This window comes from Rattus norvegicus, chromosome 19, assembly GCF_036323735.1.
Source record: "Rattus norvegicus strain BN/NHsdMcwi chromosome 19, GRCr8, whole genome shotgun sequence".
Lineage (NCBI taxonomy): Eukaryota > Metazoa > Chordata > Mammalia > Rodentia > Muridae > Rattus > Rattus norvegicus.
This window is the reverse complement of record NC_086037.1, coordinates 10958538-10973544: the sequence shown is the minus strand read 5'-3', so window position 1 is coordinate 10973544 and position 15007 is coordinate 10958538. Positions and strand designations below refer to the sequence as shown.

General features: G+C 45.2%; 1 protein-coding gene across 2 annotated transcripts in view; it reads left to right on the top strand.

Annotated features, from left to right (window-relative positions):
- Ogfod1 (2-oxoglutarate and iron-dependent oxygenase domain containing 1) overlaps window positions 1-15007 on the top strand; it is a 29570-nt gene that overhangs the window by 6975 nt on the left and 7588 nt on the right. For both annotated transcript variants that reach the window (NM_001107411.3, XM_063277995.1), the window contains exons 3-10: window positions 1359-1405; window positions 5891-5991; window positions 8476-8592; window positions 9135-9226; window positions 9418-9546; window positions 9927-10040; window positions 12064-12143; window positions 12405-12718. In NM_001107411.3, coding sequence (NP_001100881.1) covers window positions 1359-1405; window positions 5891-5991; window positions 8476-8592; window positions 9135-9226; window positions 9418-9546; window positions 9927-10040; window positions 12064-12143; window positions 12405-12718 — 994 coding nt within the window. The remainder of the gene's footprint in view (window positions 1-1358; window positions 1406-5890; window positions 5992-8475; window positions 8593-9134; window positions 9227-9417; window positions 9547-9926; window positions 10041-12063; window positions 12144-12404; window positions 12719-15007) is intronic.

Genomic DNA, 15007 nt, shown 5'->3' with positions numbered 1-15007 from the left:
AGAAGCACCTAGACATCTATCCACCGGTAATGGGAAAACGAAATGCAGCATCCCAGTCTAGTGGAGAATCAGTCAGGGCTGCAACAGGAATGAAGCTTAGAAACATTTTGGTAAATGACAGGAGAGCCAGACTCTGGGACCAGTGAGATGGTTCAGCAGGTAGGAGCACTTGCTTCTGAGTTCAGACTGAGTTCAGACCCCACATAAAAAGGCTGGATGTGGTGGCAAACATCTAATCTCAGCCTCCTCTGGTGAGGTGGAGGCAAGAAGCTTGTAGGCCAGCCAGCCTGGAGTCTGCAGTACGGTAGAACAAGAAGGACCGTACCTCAACAAGGTGCTGAACCCTGATGTCCTGTGGCCATGGCACGTTAGTATCACACATATTAATACACACATACACACATATTACATGTTCACACTAGGCAGATGGCCATAGAAACAGAAACTGGGTGATGCTTGTTACAAAAAGCATGGAGTCTGACTCCCGACTAGACACAGGGTTTCAGAGTGTTAAATTCTAGGCTTATGCAGCATGGTTGCCCACGTCAGGAACGTGTGAAACCGTGGAGTTGGGTGCTTTCAAGTGGCTAAAATGTCTGATTCTATACAATGGGGATTTCCTCTCAAGATTTTATCTCATGGGGCTGAAGAGACTGCTCAGAGTTATTACTTCCAGAGGTCTTGAGTTCAAGTCTCAGCAACCACACGGTGGCTCACAACCATCAATGATGAGACCCGGTGCTCTCATCTGATGTGTAGGCAGAGCACTGTATGTAAATAAAGAATTAAAAGATAATAATTTTACCTCACGTTCCTTGTTTGCCTGAAAACTAATGACTCTTCATTTCCTCGGCTGATGGCCATGTAGAGAGGCCCCAGGCCAACACAGTGCCTTGCATTAAGCCTTCGAGCCTCGTCTCGCTCTGCTTCCCATTTGCACCTCCCCCAGCCCCTTAGTGTCTTTACAACATTTTGGATAAATTTGCCTCTTCCTCATTGAAGTCTAGCCTGGGTACCCTACTTACCATTGCAGACCCTTCCCGCTCTCAGCACAGACCATCTCTCTCTGTCCCGTGAGTGTCATCTTTAAGCTAACATCAATTTTATGTCTACTCTCTGCATCCTTCGACAAACCTAAACTTCTCTGTAATAGCCACTTAGGTGTTTGTTGATTGAATAATACACAAATGCACCAGATTGCCTGCCTCAGAGCTGTCAGATGGCGGGGTCACACATCAGACCTGGTAGTTCTCTTCATTGTCTGGGTTGGTAGCCCCAGAGTTCTACTGTCAGAGTTCTTACTGCCCTTCTTTGCATATTGTAACAAGGAATTCTTTTTTTCCCCCTTTATGATCAAGTCCGATGATTTGAAGAAGAGAAAAGAGCCTCATATCTCAGCCTTGAGGTAAGCAGGTAATTGCATTTGTCAGGAGCCAGATGGGTGTTAGGCACAGCACCGAGTTTTAAATATTAGATCACGAAGTCTTTGCCGACATTGTTGTGTTTGGTAAAGGAGGTAACAAACCAGAAAAAACTAGATAACTTCTTTAAGACAACCAAATGAAAACTGAAGGAGCTACGATACAATTTTAGGCTTTGGTTGGCTTGATCACTCTCCCTTTCTCCCTCCTACCCTCCCTGCCTTTCTTTCTCCCTTCTTTTCAGACAGGGTCTCAGGCTGGTCTAGCACTGTCTACGTATGTACCTCAGGCTGGCCTGAAAGCTACAGAAGGTTCCTACCTCAGATTTACCAAGTGCCGATTACCATGTCTGACTCCAAATTCTTCATAATAAAATGTTTGGCTTTCTCACTTATGGAGGAAACAAAGTAACATTGGAGCTAGCAGTTTCTGCTCAGGAAGCTAGGAAGTTCTGAAAATTAAAACTCCAGTGTTGACAGATATATTTTCATACTGCCACAGGACTTTAGAAGATGCTGTATCAAAACCCTTAGCAGTATGTATGTATGTATTTAAAAAATTATTATGCTCATGAGTGTTCTGCCTGTGTATGTGCATGTGCACCATGTGTGTGCAGTGCCCATGGACACCAGAAGATGATGCAGGAGCCCCTGGAACCGGAGTTCCGGATGGCTATGATCTGCCATGTGGGTTCTGGAAACTGAACCCAGGTCCTCTACTTCTCTTAATTAGTGTCACCTCTGTGTACCCGCAAGTATGCACATTTTATAGAGTGGTTCTAAGATCATGACAGAAGGAAGAAATACTCAAAGATCCCATACAAAAAACTACACAACCATTAATACGCATCTGAATTTTAATAAGCACAGTCACACTTTACCCTGAATTCAGTGTTTTGTTTTTCAGTCTCTAAGATCTAGTATCCTGGATAGTTGCTGTATTCTATTTCAGTTGGCAACCTTCTCTCCCCTTACAGATGTATAACGGTTGCCACCATCAGACACCACTCAGATGCCTTGAAAAGAACTGCCACAGACATAAACATCTACCCCTGTATACCAACTGAGAGTTTCTTTCTACTTCTGTCAGTTTGTTTTTCTGGGATGACCACATGCTTTATAGCAGCTGTTTTCCATACATCTGATAGCAGCCTGGGCAGGTTTTTTCTTTCTGTCTAGAAGTATAGCTTATGCGTTAGCTGTAACTCATATTGCGTACTAATTTAGACTTTCCTCCCAGAGAGGGACAATTTCACTGTAACACACTTCATCTCCCGAGTCCAAGGCACCTGTCATCTCTGGCTGAGTGTCACTGCAGATTGGAAGTCACAGCTCAGTAATACGAGAGCTGAACCTCCTTGACCATTACAAAACGTTGCTCATTTTACCTGCCATGTATGTTCTGGGCATCCTCATGGAGGACATTAAAGATGCCGAGGATGACAGAAAGTAGGGGCCTGTCCTGTGACGCGTTCACAGAGTGTAGAAAGAGCATTTTGAAGCCTCCGTTTTGAAAGTCGGTGTTTTCCAGAAGTGTTTATCCCCACCCTTACCCCCCACCATTGTCTGAAAGCCATTATAGCAGCTGGCTGTGTTGGCACATTCTGCATAAGTGGCTTCTGTGCCTTAAGATGTTACCCAACACTTCTGGGGTTTTCCCAGCCAAGCACACTATCGTATAGGATATAAACATGATAAGACAATTGTGGTGGAATCTTTTCCCAGGAGACTTAATATGTAGTAATTGACAGCACAATTGCATTGTTTTAGGAATTTCTATTCCATGCCTTTGAGCCAAAAATACTGTATCTGTACATACATAATTTGATCACAGGTAAATCTTTTAAATACTTGGATTTGGAGTTTGTACTTTATTTTTGTTGTTGTCTTTGTTTTCAGATGAAATCATTCTATATAGTCCTGGTGGGTCTTGCACTTATGGCCATCCTCCTGCCTTACCTTCCTCTCCTGCCTTACCTTCCTCAACACTGAGATCAGAATCATGTACCACATGTCCAACTAAAGCTTTTTAATTATCAAAGTTAACATTATTTCAGTTGACTAACTCAACTAGTTATAAATTATATTAAAGAGGCTTCTACACAAAGACCAGAAGGCTAGCTTAGCTTATAATGGAAACAAATGTTCCTTATCTTTTATGTTAACACCCCCGCTCGAATCAGAACACCTGTGGGTATTGTTGACTGTTGTGTGATTAATATAGTATTCATTGTTACTACAATTTAAAGTCATTTTGTGGGCCAATGTGTTGGCTCAGCTGGTCAAGGTGCTTGCCACCAACCCTGATGACCTGAGCTCAATTCCCAACACACAGGATAAGAGAACAGAACAGTTTTCTCCATATTGTCCTCTTACCTCCACATGTGTTCCATTGTATGTGTACACACACACGCGTGCGCACACACACACACACACACACACACACACACACACGCACGCACGCACGCACGCACGCACGCACAAATAAATTTAAATTTTAGAAAGGTCATTTTAGGGCTAGAGGGCTTAGTGGTTAAGAGCACTGACTGCTCTTCCAGAGGTCCTGAGTTCAATTCCCAACAACCACATGGTGGCTCACAACCATCTGTAATGGAATCTGATGTCCTCTTCTGGTATGTCTGAACACAGCTACAGTGTACTTATATATAATAAATAAATAAATCTTAAAAAAAATTAAAGATAAAGAAAAAAAGAAGAAAGGTCATTTTATGATCTCTTGCAGCTGCTCACCCAGGCGCCTGTAAGTGGCAATTCTAGTGTTACTGGAGTCCCTAGGACTCACTACTCAACCCTGGACCCAGCTTCTTGCCTTTGTGAAGAAAAAGTGTCATAAAATACATAAAAGGGGAAAATGGGTTTATTGACAATTATGTCCCAAAGTGAAGAGAGAGCTGTTCTCAGTCAGACTCTGCCTTCCCCACAGCACCGTTGCAGTTTTAGAAAGGATGCAGTGAAAAGCAGGAGAGGTACACATGTAGATTTAACCGAAATGAGAATCAGAAAAAAGACAGTTCAAAACAATCCTCATTTCAAGGGCACATCACTGCATTAGTATTAGTGCTTATGACACTGAGGTTTATAACAGGAAATGCATATTTGATCTTAGTCCCCGTTGCTGGCAGCCAGCTCCTAAAACGTAGAATGTAAGTGTTGGAGTTAATAAAGGCAAATGGGAAATCTTTTCTCAGGAAAAATCTTTTTCTGTCATACCAGAGCTGAAGGTAACGAACACCCCTAAGGTTGGGGAAGGAGGGACAGCTGCCAAGAGGATAACGGAGAGGAGTACAGCTCTCAGCCCTGATGTTCTACCTCTAATAAAAACCAGAGGGTCTTTGGATGGAGTGGGAGGAGTGCCCCAAGTCTGAGTCTAGCCTGAGTGACGTAGTACATTGTAGACCAAGACTGAGCTACAAAGCAGAAGAAGAGGGGCTTACGGCTGGCTGGGTTCATCACCAGTGGCCAGCGGTGTGTTTAATCCATCAGGCCTGTGTAGCAAAGCATCTGTAAGTCGTGGATGCTAGAGAGATAGCGACAAGCTCTGTTCCTTTTCCCAGCACTTTATGCTGTGAATCTTTTATATTTGTCTATTATTTTGTTAATGTGTGTCTGCCCTCGTTGAGCTCATGTGTGTGTAGATGCCCCTGGAAGCCAGAGGACATTGAATCCCTTGGAACTGAAATTGCAGATGTGAGCTTCCTGCTGTGGGTGCTGAGAACTAAACCCAAGTTCCCTGCAAGAGCAGGGAACGCTGCTAACCACCGAGCCATCTCTCCAACCCCTGAGTTGTCTCTTTTTATAATAAACTAGAAATACAGTAAGCAGAAATTACCTAACAAAGGATCCAGCTTGAGGAGAGTGTTGTAGGGGCCTCATATTTATACCCAGCTGGCAAAACTCATGAGCTGGTTTTCTGATTGGGTCTGAAGGTTGGACCAATCCCTTGAGTCTGAACCATTAAACCTGTAGATAGTGTAAGAATTGAACGAATTGCTTCCAAAAATAGGTAGGTACCAACAGAAAGCCCACATGTTTGATGTCCGAAGCAAAATGTGTGAAAATAGTGGTTGAGTTTTCCCATCTACTGCAGGAAAGGCTTTCTGACAATGGGTGATTTGTAACGAAGCCCTGACATGGGGGCTTACAACGGCGCTCAGGGCACTGGTGTGGAGGATATCCCAAATGAAGGCAAACTGCTAGAGAACACAATGCGTGCAAAGGCTTGGAACAAGAGCACTGTGGTAGCTGAGAGTTACACTGTGTCTCTGGGAACTGAACACTGTGCAAGTTTAAAGGGAGACGGAGCGTCTCTCGGGGTCTTGTGAGTGAGATTTGAGAGCAGCGCTCCAGAGTAAAATGTGACCTTGAGAGAGTATGTATAGGAATAACACAGCTGCAGACCGAGGCCATCTGTGGCCTAACGAGCCGTCTTTTTTTTGTTCACACTTCTAGGACACTTATGTTTGAAGATTTTCGGGCCTGGCTTTCTAAGGTTTCCGGCATTGACCTAGAAGCAACCGTTGACATGTCCTGTGCTAAATACGAGTTCACTGGTAAGGAGGCTAAAGCCCTGCTGTCTAAAGATTCCGAGGCTTTAGCTCCACCATGATGGATGGTAGAATCAGGGTACCAGGTAGCTTCCGGTCTTCCCTGTAAGGACTCGGCTCATACACAGGGATAGCCGTCACCACAAAGGGTAAGGTAATGGCTGTCTGTGGTGTATGGAGCTGTTGAACGTGTTTGCGGAAAAGTTCTCATACCAACCCGCACACAGTATTGTAAAACTGAGAAGGTGGTGCTATAAATTCTGTTCAAGACTTCTAAAGGTCCTCCTCTCCTTTAATGTTTTCCTTCTCTTATTCTGATTTTAGAAAGTGGATATAGGAAATGGATATGAAAACAGTAACAACCCTGTCACCTGCCTTTCCCCCTCAGAGCTGTCTTTTGCCTTCCAGTTCCCCTTCTGAACTCAGAAATGTGCACCGGAGTGTGTATGGAAGGAAGGGTTACGTGGTTTTGTCTTACTAAATTTCGATTCAGGTTTGCTGTCACATATGGCCTTGGGGAAGTCTAAATTGGTAAAGTGTTTTGGAGATGAACTTAGGAATGCATGTGAAAAGCCATGCTGTATCTTTAGTACTTTTTCTTACTTACTACTTTATTTTCTTTGAGACAGGGACTCGCTTTTGTTATTCGGGCTGGCCTCAGTCTAACAGCTCATCTGGAGCGACACCACATCTAGCTTTTTTATTTTTAATTTAAAATAATTTCAAACAGAAGTAGAATCAAAGTCAAGCATAGCACAAATAATTTGTTTTCCCGTTTTACTTGAAAGGCAGTTGCAGTCCTGAGATTCCATAGGCCTGAACACTGCAGTCGTTCTTCCTCTGTGACAGTAATGAACCTCAGAGTCAGAAACGTGACGGCCAGTGTTGCTCCCACCCAATTCATAGACATCGTTCACTTGCTACTGTTCAGTCCTTGAGGCGAAAAGATCTTGTGGAGGATGGCGTGCCGCATCCGCTCGCCCTGTCTGCTGAGCCCCCTTCAGTCTAGATCAGCCTCCTGGTCTCTCCTCGACTTCCTGGACCCTGCTGCTTCCACAGACTTACAGACACTTGTCTTTTAACAACTCCTTGAGTCTAGATGTATCTGGTGTGTCCTTATGATTGGGTGATTCTCCTCGAGACGTGCATTTGGAAGGAACGCCATAGCTAATGCTGAGCTTTTCCTGAATCCTGCTGGATGGTTCAAAGTGACTGTAACCTTGAGATGTGACCTTGGAGAGCTTACAGGGAGGCCAGTCTCAGATCGCCATGCCTTGCTTCGCCTTCCTCCTTCAGGACGCACTTTGTGGCAGATGCTTTTGCTGTTCGTTCTGCTGCTGGGATTGAACCAAGGGTCTCAACTTGGCTAGGCAGATGCTGTCTCTGAGATGTAGCCTCAGTCCTCCTCCCTCCCTCCCTCTCTCCCTCCCTCCCTCCCTCCTTCCCTCCCTCCTTCTCTCTCTCTCTCTCTCTCTCTCTCTCTCTCTCTCTCTCTCTCTCTCTCTCTCTCTCAGTTGGCATCTAAATCTAAGTTGCCTAGGTTGCTTTTGAACCCACCCTGTAGCCCAGATTGGCTTTAAACTTGAATCTCTTGCTCAACTTCTGCAGTAGCTAGGATTGTAAAGCTTTGCTCCCAGACCTGACTATCAGAATTGTGGGAGACAAACCAAGAACCTTGAACATGCTGCTCTAAGATTATGTAACTGCCATGTTTGTCGGCAAACCTTGGTTCAGTTATCTTCACATGGTAATTTTTATATTGGTAGATCACTGCAGTGTAAGTTGCCACGAGGCAGCTTGGTTCTGACAGTCTAAGTTACATTCCCAAGACCTACGTGGCAGAAAGGGAGGACCACCTTCCTACATTGTCCTCTGATCCACATGTCCCTCTCCTGCCACCAACATCACAAGAAATAAATGTTTAAAATTTAAAAAAAAAAACAAAAAACAGAAACAAAGGAGCGTGTATACCCAGGAACAGTAAGATTCATTAAGGCTTTCTTTGGAATAGCCAAGAAATACAAGCAAAAATATTCAATAATATTAGAAACGCAGTAAAAGAGAAGGTGCACAGTACCTCTACACAGAACAGCGAGTGCAGCCATTAAAAGTGATGTCAGGGTGTGTATTGATGGAACGACGCTCGCCCTGTAATTTTGAAACACTCAGTCTATAACCCACCACTATAGCATAAGCATTTCTTTAGGTAAACATATATACAAGGGAAAAGTACTACAAAAAAATATGTGGAAAGTAGTGTTTCCATAACCGTATTGTAGATCTGTCCGTATCGGTTGTGTTTAAAGCTTTCTATACTGTCTGAGCGTTATTGCTACATTTACACAAGAGAAGCGTCGTTTTAAAACTGCAGCACAGTTTTAACGTCCAGCTGGAGTGGACGTTACAGACGAGTGTCAGCCCTGACAGAATACAAAGCAGGTAGCAGCGACTGTGTACGCAGAGACCTAAATTACGCTCTCGTGCCCACAGATGCTCTGCTCTGCCACGACGACGAGCTGGAGGGGCGCCGGATCGCCTTCATTCTGTACCTGGTTCCTTCCTGGGACAGGGACTTGGGGGGCACCCTGGACCTCTATGACACGGATGGTAAGATGCACATTTACCAGCTCCAGGTAGCCACTCCTGAATTCCCGGCACTTGCCTCAGGACAGCCACTCTGACATACGATGTGTCAAATTGCAGAGAAACCGTGCACTTAGCACAGTGACTAACATGGGTGGAATTAATGCAAGCCCAACCACCACCTCTTGAAGTTACATTTCAGGTCAGTTCTCCAGAGACCAAGCTGATTCATATGAGAAGTGGGCCTTAACTGTGTCCTAACCGCAAAGGGTAAAAAGCACACCGAGCTCCATGTGCCGATGAGTCTGCTAACAGCAGTCTGTTTGACAAGAGTTCAGGTCTTTTGAGGGGCTCAGCACGGGATGACTCCAGGAGAATGAGAACCTAATCTGGCTCTCATCAGCAATGGGTGGACGGTGTGGGAGAAGCACATGTCACCTAGCTGAAGGAGCAAGCTTGAGTGACAGGTAGGAGGGAGTATATGAGAAGGCCGGAGCTGGATGAGGCAGCCGGAAAGTGCTAAGGATGCTGGGCCCTATTCATGGGTGTCTTCTCTCCCGATGCAGAACACTTGCAGCCAAAGCAGATTGTGAAGTCTCTTGTCCCTGCCTGGAACAAACTGGTTTTCTTTGAAGTGTCTCCAGTATCCTTTCACCAGGTAAAGACCGTAAGGCAAACCTACAGTGCCCTAGGGATGAAGGGTCTGGCTCTCGGATCACTCACTAACAGTGTCTCCTTCCCGTTGGACTCACTGTCTCACCAGGACCTTTGCGTACCCAGCTAGTGTGCCTTGACCTGTGTCCTCACTCCCCATCCCTTGTGTTGATGCCGATGGTCTCGCTCTTGCAGGTGTCTGAAGTCCTGTCTGAAGAATTAACACGTTTGTCCATAAGTGGCTGGTTTCACGGTCCTTCGTTAGCCAGGCCTCCCACCTACTTTGAGCCCCCAGTCCCTCGAAGCCCTCACATCCCACAAGACGTAAGCATAAATTATTGGAAGTCTTACCTTATGTACTATACACACATCAGTCGTTTTTCTGACTTCACTTGGGAGGACGTGAGAACTGGCATGTATTTTGCAGCATTAGCCATCAAACCAAGGGCCTCGCAGACGTTAACCAAGCATTCTTCCAATGAACTGTATACTCAGCCTGTTTTCCTGATCGTAAAATTGGGTTTTGCCAGTGCTGAAACTAGACTTGGAACTTTCACTTTTCTTAGACAGATTCTGATAATGTTTTTGGCATAGTTTTCCAGAACTTATTTGTTTGATGGGAGAAAACATAAAAAGTGAGGAATGTGGAATGGTGCTACAGAAGGGACTAATGGATCCCCTGTATCTGCTGCTTCTCTTATAAGCATGAAATTTTATACGAGTGGATCAACCCTGCTTACCTGGAAATGGATTATCAAATGCAAATTCAGGAAGAATTTGAGGAAAGGTCTGAAATTCTCCTGAAGGAGTTTCTTAAGGTAGGCCCATACCCTGATCTGTATGTGTTGTTTGACATTTAATCTTGGGAAACGTGAGTGCCCCAAGACTTATTTTCCCTCTTAGTTCAGATGTTTATGTAATTCTCTTCAAATAAATTGATATTCCCAGGATTCTGAGAACTCTTTTGTTAAGGTTTATCTTTTGTTTTTAAAAAGAAGCATGGATGTTTGCACACATGCATATGGGTGCTTAAATGCCAGAAGAGGGCATCGGATCCCCTGGCACTGAGTCAGTTCCAGGTCGGGGTCCTCTGTAAAAAGCACGTTAACCACTAAACCATCTCTCCTGTCCAGGACTACATTGCTCAGTGTACACATACACATCCCTGCCTTGATAGGGACTGGATACCTAGTTGGGGTTTTTTCCTGTTCATTTGATTAGTGTGGTATTTACTAATTTTTTTTTTCTTTTCTTTTCTTTTTTTCGGAGCTGGGGACCAAACCCAGGGCCTTGCGCTTCCTAGGCAAGCGCTCTACCACTGAGCTAAATCCCCAACCCCAACTAATTTGTAATAGATAGATTGCTACTTATAGTTGATCTAACACTGAATGTTTGACCATCATGAGCCAACTTGAGTGGAAAGAGAGCCGAAGTCAGAATCATGTGCTGGCTCAGGTTTCCCTGACCTGAGCCAATCAGCCTCACTAGGTATTTGTTGTATTACTGGTTACAGTGCGACGATACCCACCTTGCCTGTCTTGCAGAGTTGCAAGAGCTCTGTGAGACAGCACACACTGATAAAGCACTCCATGACCACGGCAGACACAAATAAACATTCCCAGGAGCTCTTCCTCCACGAAAAAGAGGAGGGGTTCAGGCTGGAGAGATGGCTCAGCAGTTAAGAGCACTGACTGCTCTTCCAGAGGTCCTGAGTTCAATTCCCAGAAACCACATGGTGGCTCACAACCATCTGTAATGGGGTCTGATGCCCTCTTCTGGTGTGTCTGAAGATAGCTACAGTGTACTATAAACATAAAATAAAGAAATGATTCTTTAAAAAAATTAAAAGAGGAGGGGTTCTGTAAACTGACTCTGTCAGAATTTCACAGCTGACATTGAACGTTACAGAATTTGAGAGGCTTTATCTTGTTACAAAAGTAATAGCAGCTAACGCCTGTCTTTAACTCCATTTCCAGGGGATCCAGGGCCTCTTCTGGCCCTCATGGGCAGTGCACAGACACATAAACATTCAGACAAAACACCCATATACATACAATTTTTTAGGTAAAGCCTCTTACGGGTATATTTTAATAGAAAGCCAGGTTCTTAACGTTGTATTTGACTATGCTAAATTCGAGAGCTTCTTAAATGAGGGGACAAGTGGGACCAAGAGAGTCTATATTGGTGTGTAGAGATGTCCATTTTACTGAGACTCGCTAATACAGTTTACCTTTTCCTCACGGCATCCTAAGAATCCAAGAGGAGTTAGTGCCACTAGGAATCTGAGGTTTAGTGATAAGCAATTTAACGTAAGCCGTTCAAGCACTAAGAGCTGGGAGAGGGACGGAGTAGGGCCATTTGTTTCGTAAGCGTGAGGGTCTAAGCTCAGACCCCTGGCACCCATGTGAGCAGATGTTTGTTTGCTTATCTTCCAGGGTAGAGATAAGAGGGTGGAATTGCTGGCTACCAACCTACTGAGGCGAGGGTCTGGGAACCACAAGCTCCGGGTCCAGTGAGGAACCAGTGGAAGAGATACTTCTGGCTTCCACCCACACACACATGGGTACATGTATTCATGTGCATACATTCACATACACCACACGCATATATGCAAATAAAAATCTTTAATAATAAATTTACAAACACTTAACGGAATAGCCCAATGACACTTGGTTCCTTTGGGTACAGCTGCCACAGAGACCGTGTATAAAAGAGGAAATATTCAAATGGTCCTCTTAGGAATCAGCCAGCTAATATTCTACAGAGCCACTTCTCCTCATGGAATAGTGAGGGATTGATTGCAGGAGGATTTGCTAACATCTTTATTTGCTTATTTTCCAGCCTGAGAAATTTGCAAAGGTCTGTGAAGCCTTGGAGAAAGGAGATGTGGAATGGAAAAGCCATGGTCCCCCAAACAAAAGGTAGAGGTCACCATTACAGGTAGAGGTCACCATTACATCTGCATTTAGCATCTCCCTTTCATCTGCACAGCTCATCCCCAGTAGGGCACTTGCCTTAATATTTAGTTCCCCAGGACATGCTGTGGCAGGTCCTAGCAGAGTCTCACTGTTGTCATAAGTTGTGCCGTCACTTAGGGAGAAAGGCTCAACGCTAATGACCAGTTTCGATGGATGGGCAGTCTCGAGTGTGGGGCTGAGGAGTTTGCCGTTGCTTCTTTTCAGGTTTTATGAGAAAGCGAAGGAAAGTAACCTCCCTGATGTTCTGAAGGAGTGCATGGGCCTGTTTCACTCAGAGGCAATGTTCCTGCTGCTCTCCAACTTCACCGGGCTGAAGCTTCACTTCTTGGCCCCTTCAGAAGATGATGAGACCGAGGACAAAGGAGAGGGGGAGACAGCCAGCGCTGCTGGTGGCACTGAAGAAGGGACTAGCCAAAGCCCCCCAGGGCCAGAGGATAATCAGGCAGCTGTCGGCAGCCACAGTCAAGAGAATGGTGAACAGGCAGACCCAGAACCACAGGAAGACGAAGCAAAGAAAGGTAAGCTGGTGTTAGGACTCGCTTTTATTTCCACCTGGAAACATTCCACTGATTTATCCTTGGGTGTCGGGATGGCCTCGGTCTGAGGCACCAGACACAAATGATTGACCCTTCTTTACTTCCTGAACATCTACTATTTCCACCTCAGGAACAGGAGAATAAAACAGTCAGCTCTCCTGGACCTTGAGTTCTCCAAGGAGATGGCAGAGGTCAGATCTATGCCCAGAAAACAAAGAAACCTCACGCAGAGCTGAAAGCCTACATAGCATCTTGTGTCACTTCCCGAGGGACCACGCCCTCACTGTAATAAAGTTACTGGTTCTCCGCCTTCTCCGCCGCTCTTCCCGCCTTCCTTCTCATTCAGAACCGAGCTGTGGCACTTCCTCGCAGAAGCTTTGCCATTTACCCTCTCGCCTGAGGCTGCTCAGTCATAGTCACTCTTTGTCACATGACCCCATTACACGCTGCCACAGTCTCTGTGAATCCAGTCGTGCATCAGCCCTGTTGTGGCGGAGGGGTCATTTGGAGTTGTTGTTCTTGTGTCCATCCCCTTTGGCTCTTTGCGATCTTTCTGTCTTCTCTTCTGCATAGCTCCATCCCACTTAGGACTGAGTGTTCTCTGTTTCTCCGCAGTGTCCAGTTGTGGGTGTCTGTGTTAGTGTCCATCGACTGCAAGGAGAGGGTCTCTGGTGGCTGAGCGCGGTCTATGGAACTGGCAGAGTCTCCTTGTTGTGTTCCTTTAGCAGAACACTATTGTTTGGGCCACCCACGCAGTGTCAGGCGTGGGTCCCATCTCGTGGTCAGCGTGGTGGGTTACTCCCACGGTGTCCGTGCCACTGCTATGCCAGCGTATCTTTCAAGCAGCCCGCCTCTGTAGATCACAGGGTTTGTGGCCGGGTTGATGGCTGCCTTTTCCCGTCTGACAGCATGCAGAGTACCTTCCAGTACCATGAACACTAACCAGAAGGGGCGAAGCCTCTAGTGAAGCACCTCCTTGATCTCGCCGTGTTCAGCGAGATATGTAAATGATGTCTTCGGTAATAAGCCTTACCGTCAGTTTAGAATGACTTTAGCAACGGCCTGAGATGTTTGGGGCTTCCCATGGAGATACTTTGGCCAGCCACTCAACTAAATAGAACCCATTACTGGCACCGGAGGTTTCACACGATGACAAAGGCGGCTGGTTGGGACATTGTCTCCCCCGCTCTTTGTTGACTCCATTTATATCTCTTGAACGTGTTTCTCTCTTAGGAAGCTTGTACAGTAGTAGATTCCCATGTAACCCACAATGGCCCTTAGTGTTAGTTGTCCCTCCCCATATTTCCATTCAAAGATACATTCCCTTAGTCCCTTACTCTAGCCTCGGTGGTTATATGGATTGTAGTATCAAATGCTTAAAAACTAAATCCACATGTAAGAGAGATAACATACAGTGCTTGTCTATTGGTCTAGGTGACCTCACCCAGGATGAATTTTTTCTAGTCCTATTCATCTACCTGCAAATGTCATGATTTCATTTTTTAACATCTCAATACTATTCCATTGTGTAAAAACACCACATTTTCTTTATCATAGGTTAGTGGACATCTAGACAGTTCCCAATTTCTGGCCCTTAGGAACAGAGCAGCAATGAACACAGATGAGCAGTGTGTGTATCTGAACAAGATGCCGAGTCCTCTGGGTGCATGCCCAAGAGTAGTGCCATCCTGAGCTAGAGCTGTTCCCAGCTTCCTGAGGGAGCCGATTTTCATGGCGGCTTACAAGTTTGCACTCCCACCCTCAGTGAATACCTGCTCCCTTTCCCCACATCCTGGACACCATGAGCGGTCATTTGTTTCCTTGATCTTGGCCATTCTGAATGGCAAATGACAGAATCTCTAAAAGTACTTTATTTTCAATTCCCTGCTGGCTAAGGATGTTGAATTTTTTTTTAAGTGTTTCTCGGCCATTTTGTTTGATGCTTTGAGATTACCTGGCTTAGTTCTGTGCCTTGGTTTGGCGATAAATGTTTAAGATTCCAGTATCCTCTTGTGGGTTTCCCTTTGAGTTTTTAGGGTCCTTCCCTTCTGATTAGTTTTGGTTTGAAATATCTTTTGTCAGATACTAAAATGGCTATATCGGTTTTCTTTGAGTCCATTTGCTAAGAACACCGTTTTCCATCCTTTTATTCTAAGGTGATATCTAGCCTTAGTGGTTGGGTGTGTTTCTTGCATGCACTAGAAGGATGGATCCTCTCTTCCCATCCATTCTGTTAGTTTGTGTCTTTTTAGGAGGAATTAAGACCATTGA